The sequence below is a fragment of the Onychostruthus taczanowskii genome, unplaced genomic scaffold (genome assembly GCF_017590055.1).
Source record: "Onychostruthus taczanowskii isolate IOZ18803 unplaced genomic scaffold, ASM1759005v1 scaffold52, whole genome shotgun sequence".
Lineage (NCBI taxonomy): Eukaryota > Metazoa > Chordata > Aves > Passeriformes > Passeridae > Onychostruthus > Onychostruthus taczanowskii.
This window is the reverse complement of record NW_024502791.1, coordinates 6,141,535-6,161,610: the sequence shown is the minus strand read 5'-3', so window position 1 is coordinate 6,161,610 and position 20,076 is coordinate 6,141,535. Positions and strand designations below refer to the sequence as shown.

Sequence of the window (20,076 nt, the reverse complement as noted above, 5' to 3'; positions counted from 1 at the left end):
GATCCTCTGGTGGTACCTACAAGTGAGACAGGAGGTGCTGAAGAAATTTCTTTCTCAGACCAATCTACTAAGAAAAACAGGTTGGCAAACACGTACTTCCAAAGCTCAAATCAAAAATAATTAAGCAAACCCAACAAAGTCTGCTTGCTGCAGGAGGGGACTGTTGGAAGACCTCTTCTAACCAAGAACTGATACTGGTATGCCACTGCAAGGCATATCTCACACCAGTAAGGCCTGCAGCAGTGATGGCTTCCAAAATAAATCCAAATTTATACTACCAAGATAAATAATAAGCAACTGGCATAATTTAGCTTTAGTTTCAGAAGTATAGGAGACATGCACTGCTTCAGCCTTTCTTCCTGAGGTCAGACACACAGAGCTATGTTCACACTCAGATGTGTTCTGAAACCTCCAAGCAGGATTTCTGCTGATGACAATAAGCCTTAGCTCCGGCACCAGCTGTTTTGAGGTTTTTTGGTTCAGAAGCAAAGTGTCATGAAGCAAGATTCAGCTCATTTTATGTCTCAACTAGTCACTCTCAGGGTCTTTTTATAGTCCATGAAGAGACATAAGCATTTCTAGGACACAAGCAACCTGACCTATTTCTGGTCCCGAATGCGGGATGGGATGTATTGCTTCCCTGGAAGTGCCTATTTCTCTCCATTGGCTACGCATGAGAAGATGATCTGCACTAAGAAACCACATTATAGTGTCTAAAAGCAGTCTCAGCTCCATCCATGTAATAAAGGCATTTCTCAGAGACATTGTCTTATCTGTGTTTTTTCCAGCTGAAGTGAAAGCTTAGTGCTAAGAAAAGTATTTTACAACAGCAATGAGGGGTAATTTACTGCAAGGACCATCCAGTTAGATCTTGGCCAGCGAAAAGTCTTTCTCTACAGTGTAACAGAAAACAATCTGAAAAACAGCATTGATGTCAGATGAGAGCATCAGAGAGAGAACAAAAACTTTCCTAGCAAATCTGTCATTCATAGAAAGTGCAAAGTTAATTTAAAATTTATATATATATGGTTATCATACATGAGGTATTAATAACCAGTTCTCTGTCATTCTCAAGATAAGAAGATAGTTTAGCTGAGACATTATTAATTATTTTTAATAGTTCTTGGCTATGTTGCACCAGCACCAAAAGTTAAATCTGAAAATAAAGTGGCTAGGTGTTTCTCCAAAAGATTAGCTTTAAATGTGTCCCATGCATGCCATACTTTTGTTCTTTAAAACATATTTTACATTAAGATGCAAATGTAATACCTTTTTGCCTGGAGGAACTAGGTTTTGATTTGCTTTGACAAGGTGGGAAAGTGCTTTCTTTATGTTCTTTTCTTTCATGCTTTGCAGCACAGCAGATGGAAGAAAAGTCTCTAATCCCCATTCTTTTCTGCAATAAAAGGCATATATTTAATTTCACATTCCTGTGATGATTATTTATCTAAAGACTGGTGACTACGATGCCAAGTGAATGATTACCTGAAAACAGAAGGAGAGTTGATCAAGTCCAGCATTTTGCAATAACATGTTATTTCTTAAATTTAAACATTTTATTTCTGATGAGAAAGGTATTTTAAAATTATAAATAATCTCTCTTCTACCCCTTCCATCTCTTCATTCATGCCATTCAGCAAAGAATATTTAAGTTTGATATCAAAAGTCTATGTTAGACACCACTTAATTACAATGACAAGTATGATTACAGAATTAAAGTAGCAGATAATTTAACAAAGCAATGTCAGATTTAATTTTATTTTATTGGTTTCTTTTAGAACATGGAAACAGAGCCATTTTCTTGTCACCTTTATGTTTGGGGGGTTGGGGGGTGAGGGCTGGTTCCCCCTCAAAGGCAACCAGTTTGCCTCCATTTACCAAATTCTTTTTCTTTTTGAAGCACCCCTTTTGATAGAAGACTTACTCTTCACTTGTCACTATTTTTCCAGATTCATTAATAGGATAGAATATAACATTGCCTTCAATATGATGGATAAACTCTTCAAGACTGAGTGTGTAACAGTTATTATTTCCATTCTGCAAGCAAACTAAGCAACAGCAACAAAAGTTTTAGGGCTTGGGGTTTTTATTTTGTTGTGGGTTTTTGGTTATTTTTTTCAATCCAAACTGACATGCACACATTTGCACTTTCCAATGTTTATTTTTCATTGTTGTTATATATATGTATATATGTATATGTACTACACAGTTTTATATATATATATATATATATATATATATATGGTGTCTAACATAAGACAGGTGCCTACTGGAGTACATCTGCATTTAACAAAATATTACAAACCCAATCTATGACCTACTGTCCTCTGAACTAACCAATAATCTGAATCTTACTATAATAATCTTCACTATAACTGTAGGATTCAGACCATATAAATTTAGATCTTAAATCACTGAAAGCAAATGAGCTAATCATATTACATTTATAGTCTATTTCACATGCCCAAACAGATGATCAAAAGGTAAACAGACCAAAAGGACAAAATGTACCACTCCTAACACACCTGAATTAATTTCCGTGAAAAAGATTAAACCTAACTGGTGCACGCATACAGACATACTAAAGAAATAACCTTAAATAATCTACAAGCTACTCCTAACATTTCACTTTTAAAGAATACACAGCATTCTCAACTTACTCTATGTACTTGAGGGAGATTTTCTGAGTTTGCTTGGTGGTCACAGTTGCAATATACATTTGTAATGCAGCCAGCCGCAGAGCAATGTCATATTTCAGTTCTGGTCCAAATCTTTCCTGGACCACATCGTTACAGCTCTGCCAAAGAACCAGTAGAGGGAGCATCACGTTAAAAAATCTTGCACTTAAAATAAGCTACTATTATTTTCTTTTATTTCACCCCCCTTTTAATTTTTTTTTATTTTTTCTAATTAACACTTCATGAAAAGTAACCCCTAATTCAGAAGCAGGACTCTGTGTTTGCCTTCAGAGGTGTCAGATATTCAGGATATGGGCACTAATGAAGAAACCCAGTACTTCTGTTAAAGAGCAAAAGGCATGATTACTTTCACCTAAGCTCTCTTCCTGGAGAGAAGACTAATCCTCCATCACAAAGAGTGCTTGGAGGGTATCAGTATATCTGGATTCAGGATAGCAGGATTCCACCTGGTGAGATACTCAGGAGAACCACCTTGGTTGTACATCAGTTTTCCCATCCCCTTTACTGGAAGCACCTTTTCAGACATCATTTCTGTCTGATATTACAGTACCATAAATAAGTCTTAACAATTAATTCAGCTTCACTCTAAAGCCAAATATATTTTGGAAAGATATCAAAGCATTAATGCTTGGAGAGACTTATGAAGAAAGAAGACTTTGCAGATGATAGAGATTTGCGCATTCCCCAAGTGCATTCATTGGCTTTATGCAGCAGTAATAAAAGCCAGAATTCACTGCAACCATGCTTTTCTATGTGAAGATATAAATTTATATAGAGAGTAAGTGTATTTTTTATTCTCCTTTACACTAGCAATGGCCATTATTTCACTTACCTGTACATAGAGATATTCAAAAGCAACTGGATCTCTTCTTAAAAGATCAATGGGATCCTTTGGGACAAAGCTAATCCTGAAAAGACATCTCATCTTATGCGAGCTTGGCCTTTGGGTCACCTAGAACAGTGCAATAATAGTATTAGAGCTTGGCAACCCTGGTAGAGCAACAGAGTCTATAGCCTTGGGCAATGTTACCCTGCTCCAGAGCCCTGTGGTAGCAGGAAAAATAATTCTGCCCAAAAAAGAGCTTTGCCATGGGCTACTTATTAAGTTCTTCACCAAAGAACATTGTATATATAATCTTGTGGAAGGACTCTTAGACTCATACGGCATGACTGCCTGATACAACTCATCCTCAAAGCAACAGAATTCGCTCAAAACCAGGGTGAAATGAGATAAAACAGATCTTAACAAAAACCATCCAAGTGAAATACAAACTGAATTGAGCTTCAGCAGGACTCAAATACATAAAAGAGAAGAGTTAGGTGTTTGGGGAAAGGTTACATTTTATTTCTTAGGCTGTCTGAGAACACAAATGAGGCCCAACTTGGCATCAATTATTCTCACTTTCTCTTGTTTGTTTTACTCTTTTAGGCAAATTGAGAGAAATTAGTTTTTTTTCCTGCATTGTTCTGGATTGAGAGACCTACTCCATAACTTCTGACTGAGATGCAATACATTAAGAAATTAAAACGTCTGCTTTGTGTGTTGATCAGCAAAACTTTTTTAAGCCTCTAACTCTTTAAGCTGGGTATATTCAAAGGAGACCACTGGCTAGCAAAGGAGTAATTGGATAACAATCCAAATCCAACACTGTAAGTCATGGTCAGCAGCAACATTATAATGGCAAATTAAAATATTGCTGATTTTACAGGAACTTCAAAGAAGACACCCTCAGAATTAATGTAGTCAGAATTAATGCTGTTTATGTAATTAATTCATTAGGCTAATGCAGTTAGAGAGTTAGGGTACTTTAAAATCAATGCATTTACTTGCTAAAACTGTGCTTTTAAAAATCTCCAATAGAAGTCTCTGTCTTGCTCAAACAATTTTCAAAAGTTCTATTTATTGCACATTGTCTCACCTCTTTCCTAAGTATATAGACATACTCTGTACATATTAACAAAAGCTCCAGATGGGATTTTTGAAAGCTCACTAACTTGGTTTATTCTGATCTTTCTGATTTCAGTCAGAATTTTACCAATAACTTCAAGGAGATGGCAGGGCTAGGAGGACAGGTATTGAGTATTTCTGGATATTGTTCAATCACTGGGTAGCTTATACCCACAAGAAAAGAATGCTAACATGGCAAAAGCAAGTGCTTAAAGGTTAGAAAATGCTAGAAAGATTGCTATCTGGTAAACCAAGCTCCTTCACACCATTACATAGACTCTGGCTATTATTACAGGAATTCTGTAATTTAAATTAAGTATTTTTCCACATCTCAGAATCCATTTCCCCTTTTTCCTTCTTTTTCCAATTTAAATGAAATGTAAAAAAAAATATTAATGTTTTCCTGAAACACAGAAATATAATAGAAAATTTCAGGCTAAACAATTCGGCAAAATTATAAGCAGATAAAATCAGGGTACCCTGTAACTGTGAAGAAGCTTTAACTTTAGTCACACTTCCCTGATCTAAGGAAGAAAGTCACACCACTACTTTCTGTGTCACATTTCATCATCAATGAAGTGACATAATGTACCTCTGTGTAAACAAGCCAAACGTGACCTCATCAGAAATAGGACTATTCCCTGTCACACAGATACAGATCTGTATAACCAAATCGGAACAAAATATCAAAATAAGGCTTTTAAAGAAATTTGGGCAGATGGTGCTTCTCAGAATTGTTGCCATGAATTTGCCAGCTGTTGAGTGTGTTTAGTAGCTGGGCCTCATGTGATATGAAAAGGTTAGGTAAGTATTTTTCAGATTTCAGTCTGATTTTTTAATTCTTTATATTTTTGAAAGGCCCAATAAAGCAATGAAATATGTTTTTTATATATTTATAACAGAAAATTCCTGTTTTTATAACAGAAAATTCCTGTGAGAACCTTATTCTTACAATCACATCTAAATATCCTAGCTATTTGAGAGTATCAAACTAAAAAGCTTGCAGCTAACTCATCTGAGTAATGAAAAAGATGGAAAATTTACCGATTAAGGCATCTCACTAATATCTGTTTTCATATACCATTACACAAACCTGAGTTAGAGTCTCTTGTTCATGAAGCAAAAGGAGTTTCGTTCCAGATCCTTCAACTCTCTGCTCCAGCATTAGGGAAAAGTGTTCAATACACTTGATGGAAAGCTTTTCTTGGAGTGTTAAGATGACATCCTAATTAACAAAGGATTTATAAAAAGTGCTTAAATTAATGAAATGCTTGGGACCCAGTTCTTCACTGCCACACACCCTGCATGTACCCAGCACAGGGCAGAAGCCCAGGCTTTGTTCCTGTTTTGCACAAGTTTCCAGGACATCACAACTATTCCTCAAACATCCCCAAGATGGTTACAGATGTGTGAAATACATAAATGGGATTGCCAGGAATGGACAACATTCTGTTGTGATTTAACACATAAATCATATTGGTGTGGCCCTTAAATCATATCTGTCTCCCCGGAAATAAAACCCATCAGCAAAGGAGAGATGGTCTTATCACTATTCTCTTCCCTTTGTTGGGGCCATGCCATCAAGCAGGCAAACCAAATTTATAAGTTCAACAAAAAAATTATATGAATGGCCTTTATTTGTTCTTATGGCAAAGGGTTTTTTTTAAAGTTCACTTCTTGAGTCTTAAATGCTGACAGAAAAGTCAATGATGACAATACCTGTGCAAAACAATAGCTCTAAACTGATGGACCGTATCAGCTTGTAGAGACTCCTGATTAGCTTTTTCACACTGAATTATGACTAAGGATTGTTAATTTGGTAATGACTGTATCTTAAATAACAGCTAAACAAACCTCTTCACAAAACCACTCAACTAATCCCTACCTAACTTACATATAATGCTTTGTAAATGTATGCAGATTATTAATATCATTTGTCAAGGTATCTTTTACTTTAGTGAATACTGTAGAAAAAAGAAATACATAATAACCCACCATTTAGAAACAGTTTCACAGTATGTTGGTGACAAGATTAAAACATTTCCTTCCATCTGAAAGATTTTCAGACATACATAAGTATCCAGATGGATAGGAATTACTAAGGAGATCATGACGAATCATAATCCAAGTGTTTTAACATAATTTAGGAAGATTAATTGATCAATTACAGGGTGTTTATGGAAAATCAAGACCAAACTGGTGGACGGATGAAAAAAATGTACGTGGGAAGATGGGGACAGCTGTCTACAATGTAGAGAATATAAGATAGCATTAATGAATCGCTAGCTATCACTCTAAATAATGAAGGCTAATGTTATACTATTCTGACCAATGGGGAATTTATTAGTTACATATTAAATCTACTTTTATTTATACTTCTAAACTATGCTAAAATACTATGGGCATAATAATAACATGAAGCAGCATAATACTAAATATAAGCTTTTAAGAGAGGGTAGTAATGGCACTGTTTTTCACCACTAGCTCTTCTGGGCCTTTGAACATATGAGGCACACAGACTCTGAATTACTGCACCAAAGTTTTTGCTTTTCCTCTCATCTGAAAATTTCAGAGTCAGCCCAGGTGCCATGATCCAACAATATGGAAAGTGAGGACTGCAAGTTCGGTGCTGCTTGTACCCTCCTTTTTAAGTGGTGAAATACTGGACTGCTAGAGGTGAAAAATCCTGCATTTACCTTGACTCACCTGGGTCACGCCACCCCCGTTAAGCAAAGAAGTGACAATCCACACCCACCCATCCACACTGAGAATTATAAACACACATGCAAGAATGTGTCATTTATAGCTGTGAAGGCCTCAGAATATATAGTTGCCTGAATTAGATGCAAAGGAATTATTCCCTACTAATAGTCAAAATTACTAAGTTCAAAGCAAGCTTAAAACATGAATACAGCTAGGTGACTGAGTCCACATGGGTATTTGTACCAACGACTTCAGATTTGACATTTGGTCTGATAGTACCTGACACATCCATGACAGAACTACTGAAAACTAATGTAATGTGATGGCCAAAGACTGGTCTTCAGCAGCAAAACATCCTGGAATAGGTTGATTGTTTATATGCTCATAATAAAAAATACTAGAAAGTGGACTTGTGCAGATTAGAAGGGTACAGAGACCTCACTAGCTACGTGAGTAATGTCTCCTATTTCTTCACCAGCCAAATTTTCAAATTAACTCAAGGAATTCAGTATCCCATGGATGGAATACTTGCATCCATACCTGCATTCAACTTATGCCAAAGGCATATATGCTACATTTATTAACAAATGTTGCATGCCATTTTTACGTGTGACTCTAGCAGCTGTTTTGCCATCAGACTGGAGTAAATTTCTTGTCTACCTTAGTAAATAACTCTCTTTGCTGCTCTAACTGATTGAGCATGCTGCTGTATTGCAGTGAGCACAAAGGCAGCCTTTCTTCAAACATGCCTGCTTTCACAATCCCTTAAAACGAGCTAAAGCTGGCATTCCCAACCTTCATCAATCATCCCACCCATGCCCCTCTCATGTCTTGGTGTAGATCTGATAACCAAACTTTAGATTTGGTAACCAGTCTGTGTTGAAACAAGCTTCCCCAAACAGCAATGCTAGCCCTGCTGCTTACCATGCTAGTCCAAGGCTCTCACAGACACTGATGATGCCTCTGATTTAGGAACCCACATGGAACAGTGTCACAGACATTCCCTGGCACACTCAGTTTTGTGCCAGGGCTTTACCTTTTCATTTCTGCATGTGAAATGTGCTATGGAAAGTATAAAGGGCACTGCACTGAGGCAAGTAAGTTATCACCGACATAATCCTACAATATTCCATCCTAAATTCATTGAATGATAAGCTGGATGATATTCAATCAGTAACCAACATCTTAATCTTCTTAGCTCCTGACTTTTGCTGACAAATCATGCTAGTGTTTGGCAGCATATCAAAATGATACAAGCACACAATTTTGATTGTGCTCCAAGCACATTAAAGTCATCGCTTCTTCTTCACTGTCAATAAAATACATTTTTAGGAGCAGAAAAATGGACCAAATTCTCATTATTTGTGAACTAAGAGTCCAGCTCAAACTGAACACACCAGTAATTTTGTTTTCAAAGCATTCCAAGTAAATGATAATTATCAAAGGTCTCACACCAAGGAATAGCTAGCTTACCTTTATTGAAGTGCTGCAGTCAAAGCGGAAAGATTTGGTTTGTCCATTTTCAAGATACACCTTTAGAACATTTGGCATGAAAAGAAGCGAGTTGTCCTTAACTGTTTCCTGTTAAGCAAATTAGTCAGATTACAACATGCAACAAGAGAAAGATAAACATTGTTCTATCAAGAAGTACACCATTCTGATAGAAAAGTAAAAACTGAGAAGGAAGGTGTTGGCCCAAACTGAAAGCAGAAATATCTGTGCCCTGCAAGGGTCTAGCCAGGCTCATTACATCTGTCCTCTATAGGTTTCTGTCCTCGAAAAATAAAACCGTTCACATACATTTTATGTCTGTCTTGGAGTACACTCTTTCCCTAAATACTATCTGTCTGACAATAAATATTTCCTCTGAAGTTGAAACATCTTCACTAAAATAGCAAAATAAATTACTGTTTCTCTGAATATAGTGAGCTATTTCAGTGCTATCAATCTAAAAAATTGAAACTACAGTTTTTTAGTAAGGATTACAGTCAAGGTAATTAACATGTCCTTTACAGGGGGATATTAAATGCTGCTATTTCTTTCATCATTTAAGAGAAACAACATATAACATCGCTACCTAATTTGATGATTCATAACCAGTATAGAAAAATTAAGAGGGAGAAGGAAGGGAAACAAATCTTTGGAGATTTTGTTTGCTTCTTTTTATTTTAAAAAGCAGAAATTGCTTTAGAAAAAATGCAATATCAATTTAGGTTTGGAATAGAGTTGGCTAAAGACATTAGTGTGGAATGATGCTTTGGAAAATTATGAAAATGAGCTGGGAGTTCAGTGCCTCTCAAAGGGAGGCTGACGTTGCCTGAGGTCTGGAAACAATAAGTTCAAGGAGATAAAACAAATTTTGAAGTGGTCTGTGAGGTTAATCAGTTTTTAAATTAAAATCTTAATCCGTTTTTCTGACATGGTACTCTCTTGAGCTTTTGGGTTTTATGAAAACAAAGTTGATCCAAAGAAACCAACAGACAAACACTATCAAGTCTATAAAGACAAACATGTTATCACCACAAAATTCATTCATTAGCATCTTAATTTTATTTTAAGTGACAATTTTTTCACAAAATTATGGGCCTGATGGACTTGAAAAAAGATCTTTGGAAAACTTCAGAAACAGAACAACCCCTCTCTTTGCAAGCCTGTCACTGCTTTTCCTTCCATGTAATTACCTCCCTTTCCAGGTTTGAGCTGTACCTTTGGATGAAATGCACAATCCTTTCTGAGGTTAAATAACTGAATACTTACCGACACCTGCCCATTGATAATTACTTCCTCAGAGAAACGCACTTTGACAGGATTGGACTTCAATCTTGCCTTTTTTGCAGCACTAATAAAAGCTGATTTAGGAGACTGGAAGAAAAGATGATGACAAGATATATCACATAACTTAAAATTAAAACCTTTATTTTCTTTTTTCAGATATTCGCCCTGTTTCTTATATACTGGGAACTCCATGCACACAGCAACATTTTGCATACAGAAGAAGGGAAATATAGTCAAACCATTATGCATCCTAAGGTAATCTCTATGTACATACACATAAGGAAACATCAGTACATACTGAACATACTGGAAATTATCCCACTGTTAGACTGGATCGATGAGAAGGGCTCTCAGTGCACACACAAATTCCGGTAGTGTTCCCACAATGACTACTGTCCCCAGCCTTGTCTGCATGAAGGGACACTGACCAGAGACCTATCAGTGACACTTTCTTTACAGACTGAATGGAAAATCTTTGCATAATCTGTGATCTACTGGACAGACATACAAGCAACTTTTGCAAAAAAAGTGTCTGTGAGGTCTCCAAATGCAGTGGCATCTCATTGCATTTGTCCACTTCAGAACACAGGTGAAAACCACCAAGAGGCACCTGCAGGCCATCAGGCTTCCCCTGAAAGCATCCCCTAAACACACTTGTGCAGGGCACGCCATCAATACTGACATGTTGTAGGGCTTCATGGATTAGAATTGTAGAAGCATTCCAAACTTTCTTCTAGGACCTACTTGAATTTTACCTACTACATGATGCAATGGGTTCACCTGTTTTCAGCCCCAGGAAAAAAAAAAACATCTCCTCACTTGAGAAATTTGACTAATAGCTACTTTTTAGTAACAACTTAAATGTTCACAGTCAATGGGATTTCCATTTGCAGCAGCAGAAGTGAGGTTGGTTTATTCTCAGGTCAGTTACAAACACAGTGCTTCTGACATTGCCTTACTTCATGACTGTGATAATGGGCAATGGAAGACTTTCTCACTTTCACTGAAAGTCACTGAGCTGTTTTGGGCCAGGTTTTGATCCATTTATTTCATGAAAATATGAATTAAGACTTTCAGAATCTTACTCTAAGTCCTGAGAAGTGACCTTACTAGTTTTGAATAAAGACTTATGTCATGTTGGTTTTCCTGTGAGAAATAAGTAGAGGCACAAGTGGTAATGATCAATGTGGCATGAGAGCTGTTCTTGTAAATTTGGGAAGTCTTGTTACTATCACTCAAATTCTGACTGAACTAACAATCTGCAGGAGTAATGGAGTAGTCCAAGGCAGAAACAACGTGCTCCTCTGTTTCTGTCTCTGATCTCTGCTGAAACTGCTTAAAAATTTATTTTCTTATGATGCAGAAGCCTTGTTTCTACTAACTAGCAGGAAGAAGTCTAGTTTCCTTCTGCATGCCTCAAATCTATCATCACATTGAAAACATGGTAACTATTACCATAGGTTCAGTATCAGCCAGGGAACAAGGAATGAACACTGCCACATTTTCCCAGGAAATATCAGAGACATCCAGTAATTCCTGAGACACAAAATAGAATCAAGAAATAAATGCTTCTTTGCTTTCACAGTTCATTCTTTCTTACCTCTTTAGCACATATGACTACGCAATAATCAATAACTGTAAATAACAGAAAATTCAACCGCATGAACAAACCAAGCCCAGCATCCAGAGCCAGCGCTGAAAAAAATGGAAGGTCCCCAGAAGTTTTGAAACAACCACCAAAAAAAAAAGGAATGGTGCAAAAAAAAAAAAAAGAAAAAAAAATCAAGACACCTCAGAGTGGGGGACCTTGTTGACTTCTTCAGCAAGAGGGGACAACATGGAAATGATGAAGCAGTTTAAATACTGCTTGGAGATTAATTCCTAGAAAGACCCAGTATAAAACAGTACCATGATTAATATAACAACTCTAGAAATGCCTTCTCTAATTTCCTTCTTCTCCATGTAGTCCCCCTCTGCAATGTGTAAGGGGAATAGTCTATTTGGCACCCAAGTAATAGACTGCAAACTGTTGATTCCACTGCTACAGGGCAGCACAGCAGCAGGATTAGGCTACTGGCTTTCCCTTGCAAGAACATGGGGGAAACAGTGGCTTTCTCTTACTATTCTTGCTGAAAAAAAAAATCTCTGTGCTGTTGCTTCCTCTTATTATGAGATGAGTCACTAGTCTGGCCTCTCTTAACAGGGAGACTGCCAAATTTTTTCTGGATTCTGGCAAGGTTATTCCCATACAGCACATCTGGAAAACCACTATGTGTCCCTATTGCTCTCTACAACTTCTTTCTTTTTCTCTCTACAGCCTCAAAAGTCACTTGCAGGAGGCATAAACACTTAAATTATATTGTTGCAAAAATGCAATTGGACAACTAAAGGTTTGAACATACATGGGCTCCCAAGAACCCCTCTGGGATGGGGGGTTTAATGTACCCATTGCACAGCCAGGGGAGCACACCATGGTCTACCATAAAACGTGGTGCTTCCTTTCATTTCCACTTTTGCTGTGGCGACATAGGAAGGACTCTGGCCCTTTGCCAGACACTCTGGGTGAGCCTGGAGAAGACTGTTTTCCAAAAAGCTCCAAACTATAAACTAGGGGTGTAAGAAAATGAAACAGCTGTGCCAGGTATTTGGGAGAACACTCTCTGCTGGTTAAAGGTTTGAGTAATAGCACAGCTTTTGCATTTAATTGCACAATGTCATTGTTTCTACCTCTGCATCAACTTGACACTTGACATTTTCTCATTGGGAATAGAACTGTTTCCAAAGGATGTGCAAATACCTGCAAAACCAGTTGGGTTTGATTACTGGAACTTGCCCATCTAACAAAGCCTCAGCAAGATGATGTGCAGCTCTATTGTATTTTAATGTCTTTAGGTTTGTAGAAGAATGCTATCACTTAATGATTCTCATAGTGCCAGATACTAATACATTTATTTCTGATGCTCTGTGTTTTAGCCAAATGGATGCCATTATTCTCAGTTAATGACCTTAAGCAAGAGGTGTTTGCACTAATGCAGGGCATCTATCACTGCAAGTAAAGTATTTGCATTGTCACAGATAAAAACAGCTTAATTAGAGTGACTTTTCCAAAATGAGGGCACACATTTTAACAAGGAGTCAAAATAACCCAAAGACCCCCAAACTTCACTCTGTGTGACCTAAGCCCTGTTTCCTATTAAAAGTTCAAATTTATCAGGATTTTAAATAATTTTTACTTGTTTACATATAATTCAAAGGAAAATATCAGCTGATCATTTCAACACTACCTAGAGAAACTGCTAACAAGAAAAATGAAGCGTTGCGCAGAGATATACTTGGAGGAAATAATAGTGAAGATGTAGACGATACTTTGAACCCTGCTTATAGTGGCTGCAATCAAAGGGCTTCCCATCAGCAAGGTCAAAACACAAAAGATTGCAGACCAGACTTTCAGGAAAAGGTTACTTTCTCATTCTCTAGACTTCTCAAAATTAGATCCTATATTTGTCAGCAGCATTAGAGCGGGTCATTTATTGATAGATTTTAGAAGCAATATCCTATATTATGAGGGAAACTTTTTTGATGAAAGTATAAATGCCTAGTGCTTCATGCACTTTTGCAGGTAAACTATAATTTGGGGGAGATTGTAAAGGAAGTTGGTTTTATTTGCTGAAAAAGCCCCTTTGAGTGCTCTTGCCAGTAGAGGTGCTGCAACAGCAAAACCTTCACTCATGCTCAAGAAAAAAAAGGATTTAGTAGCTAGAAGAGCACAGTGTAATAATGAGATATCATAAAGAAATAGAATGACAGCAGTATAGGACAATCACAAGGTGAAAAGAAAATCTGCTCTGTGACAGTAAGCATCAAAATTAGAAATAGTACAGAAATACTATAGTTTTTAAATAGTCACAGAGTGTATATATGCAATAAATTTTAACCATGTTATTTAAAAACAGTCATTCGTTTAATATAAAGTATTAAGTTTCCTAGAAAATAAGGAAAAAATTGCATAAGTGCAAAAAATGTGTTGACTTTTTGGTTCACTGCTAACAGCAATTACAAGCACCAGTATTTAACAAGCAAATAAAAGGTGAGTAAGAGGAAGAATTACATTTATTAAGTGGAACAGGACATAATGCCCAAAGGCAAACTAAATATGGTAATTCATAGCTCTGAACAAGGCTGAAAAGACTACACTGGCTCACAAGAGCATTATAGAAGAGCAGGTAGGGACATGGAAGAAATAATGTGGAGAAGTTTTACCACACAGTAATTTGTGATAACCACATGGCACCGACAGAGGATCATCAGGATTATTTCTTTGTTAAACTCTTGGCACAAATTTAATTGCTGGAACAGTGGTCACATCTGGGTTCTCTCTTAAAAAGTTAGCAATTTATCATAGACATTGTATTTAATTATTTGCATTATTTATATTTTACCAGTTTTAGATGGTAGTCACAGTCTGATCATTAGTCCCACAAACTCTCAATAAGATTTTTGCCTCGACCATTATCATCCATAAATGTTATTTATTGTAGTTTTTCTGCAACTGTTGTGTCTCAGAAGTATAACCATGTTAAAACAAGAAGCATCTCTTTCAAAACAGAAGAAGATCCTATCTTTTTCCCACTGCAAAACTTAATGCACAGCAAAATTGCCATAGATCTCAGTCAGGCCTGGACTTCATCCAAGGAGCTTAAGAGATTAATCATGAAAGCAACCTATCAAATGATCTCTGCACATAAAATCTGAAAGGGTATCAAACAGGCAAGCTATTTGATTTAAGTAATGCTTAAAACTTAATAAGGCAACAATCAGAATGACAGTTCATTTACAGAATAAAACAGTCAGAAATTATAATCAAATGCCATACTTCCAGAAATCAAAACTCTGAACTGCTGAACTGCTTTAACTGCTTGAGCTGCTCAGTGACCTCCTTAGGACCACTGGTGATAAGAACCTAACAGAGATTTGTAGATTGACGGAAAGAAAAAGATAGCCTAATGCTTTGGCTTGGTCATAATTAAAATGAAATTTTAATGTGTTTTAATGTGTTTAAGCATTAAACAAAACTGAATGCATTTAAGCAAAAATTATCTGCAAAAGCTTTCAAAGAATACTAAGTGAACTACAGAGTACTATAAATCTAGATTACATCTACTTTCACCTGCAATCATAAAGGACGGTTACTTAAATGAAAAATCAAACCACACTCTAAATAGCAAAAATAAAACCAATTAAGAAATAGCACTTTTGTAATCCATCTTGGCAGATATTTTTCATGCAATGTAGAAAGAAAATCACCATCAAGAAGAGAGACTGATGAAATGTTTGTAGAGATGTATTTCTGTCAAGAACAGGGAAGAAATTCAGTCTTTTTTTAAAAGCTCTTATTTTCATTTGTCTGGTTTCTACTTCATCATCCAAGTTTTATTAGCGAAATAGTAAAAGGAAACATGGAGGAGGCAAAATTAAACAAAGGGTGAAAATACATGTGCATCATAATTTTTGAAGGCATAAATATTATTTCCAAACCGTAAGGCAAATCATATTTGTCAGAGGATCCCCTGCACAGAAGACCAGGATAAGTACACATCTGGAGACAGGTTCAGGCAACAGGTTCAGGCACTACTGACAGCAATGGTGTGGCAGTACGAGGGCCAGCATGGACCAGGTGTTCAAAGTGACTCAGGAGTACCCAGGTGACCTTGCAGCCCAAGGTTTGAATAAACTGAGGGGTCTTGCACTGCTTCAGGGCCAAAACTTGGCTGCACAAACTGGCATCATGCCAACTGCTCCACATCCCTACAAACACCCTTGCTTTCACTGCAGAAAAAATTGAAGTTGAAAGCAGTAAGGGGAGGATGCTGTGTGCCCATTTTGTACATGAATTTGCATTGCCCCACTCTGGTATGTCTGTCAGAGTCATGTGGTATTCAGACATACCAGAGTGGGGCGATGCAAATTCATGTTAAAAATGGGCACATAAGTCCAAATGGCTGACAGAAAAGTGTTTCAGTCGTGTCCTTAGCTCAGTGACATCTAGAGGTATTTCAGCTATTGATTAGATTTTTCTGCTGCTTAATGAGAGAAGCAGATTCTGCCTTGTCAGGCCTCACAAAGAGCTTGAACAAATAGCTGTGAATCACATACTGACAAAATTAAAGAATGGAAAGTACCTCAAAGATCATCTAGTTCCAAACCCGCTGCTATGGACAGGGATACCTTCTAATAGACAAAGTTGCTCAGAGCTCCATCTAACATGGCCTTGAACACTTACTTCCAGGGACTGGGCACCTGCAGCTTCCCTGGGCACCTTGTTGCAGTGCCTCAGCACCTTCAGAGTAAAGAATTTCCTCCTAATGTCTAGTCTAAACCTACTCTCTTTCAGTTCAAAGCTACTACCCCTTGTCCTGTCACTACATGCAACACCTCACACTTGGTCATGTTAAACCTCAGGAGATTCCCATGGGCTCATTTCTTGAGCCTGTCCAAGTCCCTCTGGTCCTTCAGGTCAACCATCCCACTTGACTTGATGTCACTTACCAATCTGCTGAGAAGGCACCTAATCCCTTCGTCTATGTCATTGACAAAGATATTAAATAACACTGGTCCCATTGCTGACCCTGAGGGACACCATTTGTCACTGATGTTCAGCTGATGATGGGGATTCTGAGATGTTGACCACAACCCTCTGGATGTGAGCATCCAACAAATTCTTCATCCACCTAACAGTACCCCTAGCAAATCCATCTCTCTCCAATTTAGAGAGAAGGATGTTGTGGAGGACTGTGTCAAAGGCTTTACAGAAGCCCTGATAAAAAGTATCTGTAGCCCATCCCTTGTCCACTGATGCAGTCACTCCATAGAAAGCCACTACATTGGTCAGGCAAGACTTGCCCTTGGTAAAGATACCAGGTCATTACTTTCCTTCTTTTCAAGGTTAAAGGCTGGAGAAGTACCTGTGCAGTAAGGTCTCCCATTGAACATGGAGTGCAAATTTTATTTGGGTTTCAGCTTCCCTTACATTCAGTACATACAGGGCTTGCTCTCAGACCAGCAGCATAATGATAAGAGGCTACAGCACCTCACAGACATAGTACTACACTTTGCTGTCCACTTTCAAGGACTACACAGAGGTGCACTAAAGTACATGCTCTTTCTTCACCTGACATTTATAGACAAGAATTAAGTCTGTCAATGGATGAAACCTGCATTAAAAAGAAAAGTGAGTGAGGATTTATTTTCCCCCATTATATATATTCACTGTGACCATAACCACTGGCTGTAAACCAGCAAGCTTTAAAGGCAGATAGGTTCTTTATTTAGTTAGATCAGGCCTCATTTTCATTTAAGGTGACTGATATTGGCCTGCTCCCAGATCACCTTCCTGACAGAGGTCTTACTGCAGGGTGGCAGCCCTTGCCCATTTTTGCTGTGGAATGCATGCTTTTCCCCCACAGATTAGGTGCAGCGCAGGCTGGCTTCTAGAAAGGTGCAGGACAAGTAAAGTGCATGGCCACCTGAAAATTAACCAGAAAGGCTAATGACCAGTACAAAGACACACAGCTGCATTTTCAAGATGTACATTTTGGCAGCTTCATCAGATAAACTTGTTTTCAAGTCTTTGTGTCAAATCCACCTCATCTCTTATTCTTGCATGAAAAGGATACAATTATCCCTCGTTAATGAAAACCGCTAGGTATCAGGCTAAACAACAGGGAGCCAAATGGACCTGCTGACTCTTAATTACTCCTGATGCACAGCTGAGGCCCCTCAGCAGCCTGCAATGTCCGCATGGCTGTGCATGGACAGATGAGTTTCCTCCCCTGGCTTGGCTTCTCCCCTTTTCTCATGGGAGATGGGTTTGAGCTGACAGATCATGAACCCACTCCCACAAACCACTGAGTGAGTTGCAAAGTCACATCGCATCAACCAGCTCTGAATGGGCTGCAGTTTCTCCCAGTCCATTCAAGGCAGCCTCACATGGTTGCCTCTCTGTCTCTGCTCTCCCTTCACCTCCACGAGCTTGAGATACAGACAAAACCCCCCTTTTAGATGAGTTACAGCTGCTTTGCTGCAGCAGTGTAACTTTGTGGGACCAGGGCAGCATCAAGAAAAACCCAGGAGCTGCAACAAACAAGAAATTGAAGCAGAACTCACAATTCTGATCTATCACTACGAGTTTAAAGACAGTTATTTTTAAATTTAATAATGTAGCCTTTGAGTACAGGACACAGTAATGCCATCTTAAACACCACCTTTAATTGACACAGCCCTTGTTGCACTTACTCCTTTTATTGCACAGATAATGTAGGCACAGAAGCAGAATATGGGCAGAAAAAGAAGCTGCTATGTTGCTAGGAAACCAATTCAGAAAACATTGACAATACTTACAGGGTAAGGTTGAACAACAGTAAGGAGGATCGATTCTTTGCAGCTTCTATAAAAAGAAAAAACAAAGTAAAATCAAGAGTCATATTTTTATTCACTATTGATAACCAGCTTTCCTTTTTAATGGAGAAAATTGCAGTAATATGGAAGAATGTTTATTACAATGCCATAGGAGAGAAGTACAGAGATTAATAATACGCCAAAATAATGATAGGTATTAAGAAATAAGGTTTTTTCCAATCTAATAAATTGAATTGGCCTAACTTTGCAGTTTGTGCTACAAACTTTTTGCTTCATCAGAGAAAACCTGCATGCTGCAATAATGGTTGTCTCTAGCAAGACTGAAATAACCTTTGATTAATTGTATTAGTTCAGCACCTGTAGTCCATTAATTTCTTTTACCTACTTTACAAATGCAAATCACTTTTATACCATCTAGCTCTTATACACTCCAAGCCAAATCTGTTTGAAACAGCAGCATTCTTTTTCAAAACAAAAATGAGGACAAAATATAACCGCCATTCCTTCTCTAGCTCACTTTTTTAAATGGGTGGGAAAAGATTAATATTTGGTGAATTCTACCATTAGAATTTATAAGGTTTTACAGGATTACTAAGGAAAGGTTTTTCTTTCAATTTAAACAGGTCTTCTTTACGATGAAACTAGTAAATGCAAAACATAGGAAAATCTCTAAAAATCCACAACTGATTTACAGGATAAAGAGAAGAAATTATTACGAATCTTGATTTGACCAAGTGGCCTAGACAAATAATATATATATATATATATATATTTTAACACTTGGTGGGTAGGTGGGGGTGGTGGATAACTGTGGAAAAGTAAAGTGGAAGAAGGAAGACAAGACAATCACAGTCGAAATCTCTTGTATTACCTTTTGATCAGGCGGTTACAGTGGGTGATATTAGTTAAGAAAAGGTCAGTTGCCATTTTGTTGAAATAGGATTATATTTCTCTTGGTTTTTCTACTTTCAAACATAAATTGTTTATTTATGTGGCTTACCACCTGGCTAAATTGAAATGGAATTGTTTTTGCACACCTGACCTCTTGAGCAGAACTAACTAAAAAAATCATACTGTACTGGTTGTATATAGGGTCACCTTATAGGCAAAATGACACCTCTGATATACAACTTAAAAAGCCAAAAGGCAAAAAAAAAAAGGAGGAGAGAATGAAGGCCTAGTCAGAAAACTGTTCTGGAAAGCCAGTCTATACTTGATGAAGCAAACACATTACCAAATGCCAGCAGGGATAACAAATTCTACTTTTGCCAAAGTCATCAGTCATGTAAGGAGCAAAGTCTAATCAAATATCATGTAACTAAAAAAAATTTAGAGCTTCAATTTTTTACTTTTTTTATTAGATATTTGTATCATTACCACATTTTTTTTTAATCAACAAATGCATGTTAAGAAAGGCAATTTATTTCAAGAATCTCATCATCTCTGTGCTATCCACATCTATGCAATTATGATTGCTATATTAACCTAGGCAGGTTAGTAGACAGGAAGGCTCACAGTTGTTAGTTTGGGATAAAC

The 20,076-nt window shown here is 37.4% G+C and overlaps 1 protein-coding gene across 1 annotated transcript in view; it reads right to left on the bottom strand.

Moving 5' to 3' along the window:
* Nucleotides 1-20,076, bottom strand: part of FRMPD4 (FERM and PDZ domain containing 4) — a 108,995-nt gene that overhangs the window by 10,872 nt on the left and 78,047 nt on the right. The window contains exons 4-10 of the mRNA XM_041416489.1: nucleotides 18,523-18,568; nucleotides 10,108-10,212; nucleotides 8,824-8,931; nucleotides 5,741-5,872; nucleotides 3,532-3,651; nucleotides 2,661-2,797; nucleotides 1,270-1,396 (exon numbers count right to left, since the gene is read on the bottom strand). Coding sequence (XP_041272423.1) covers nucleotides 1,270-1,396; nucleotides 2,661-2,797; nucleotides 3,532-3,651; nucleotides 5,741-5,872; nucleotides 8,824-8,931; nucleotides 10,108-10,212; nucleotides 18,523-18,568 — 775 coding nt within the window. The remainder of the gene's footprint in view (nucleotides 1-1,269; nucleotides 1,397-2,660; nucleotides 2,798-3,531; nucleotides 3,652-5,740; nucleotides 5,873-8,823; nucleotides 8,932-10,107; nucleotides 10,213-18,522; nucleotides 18,569-20,076) is intronic.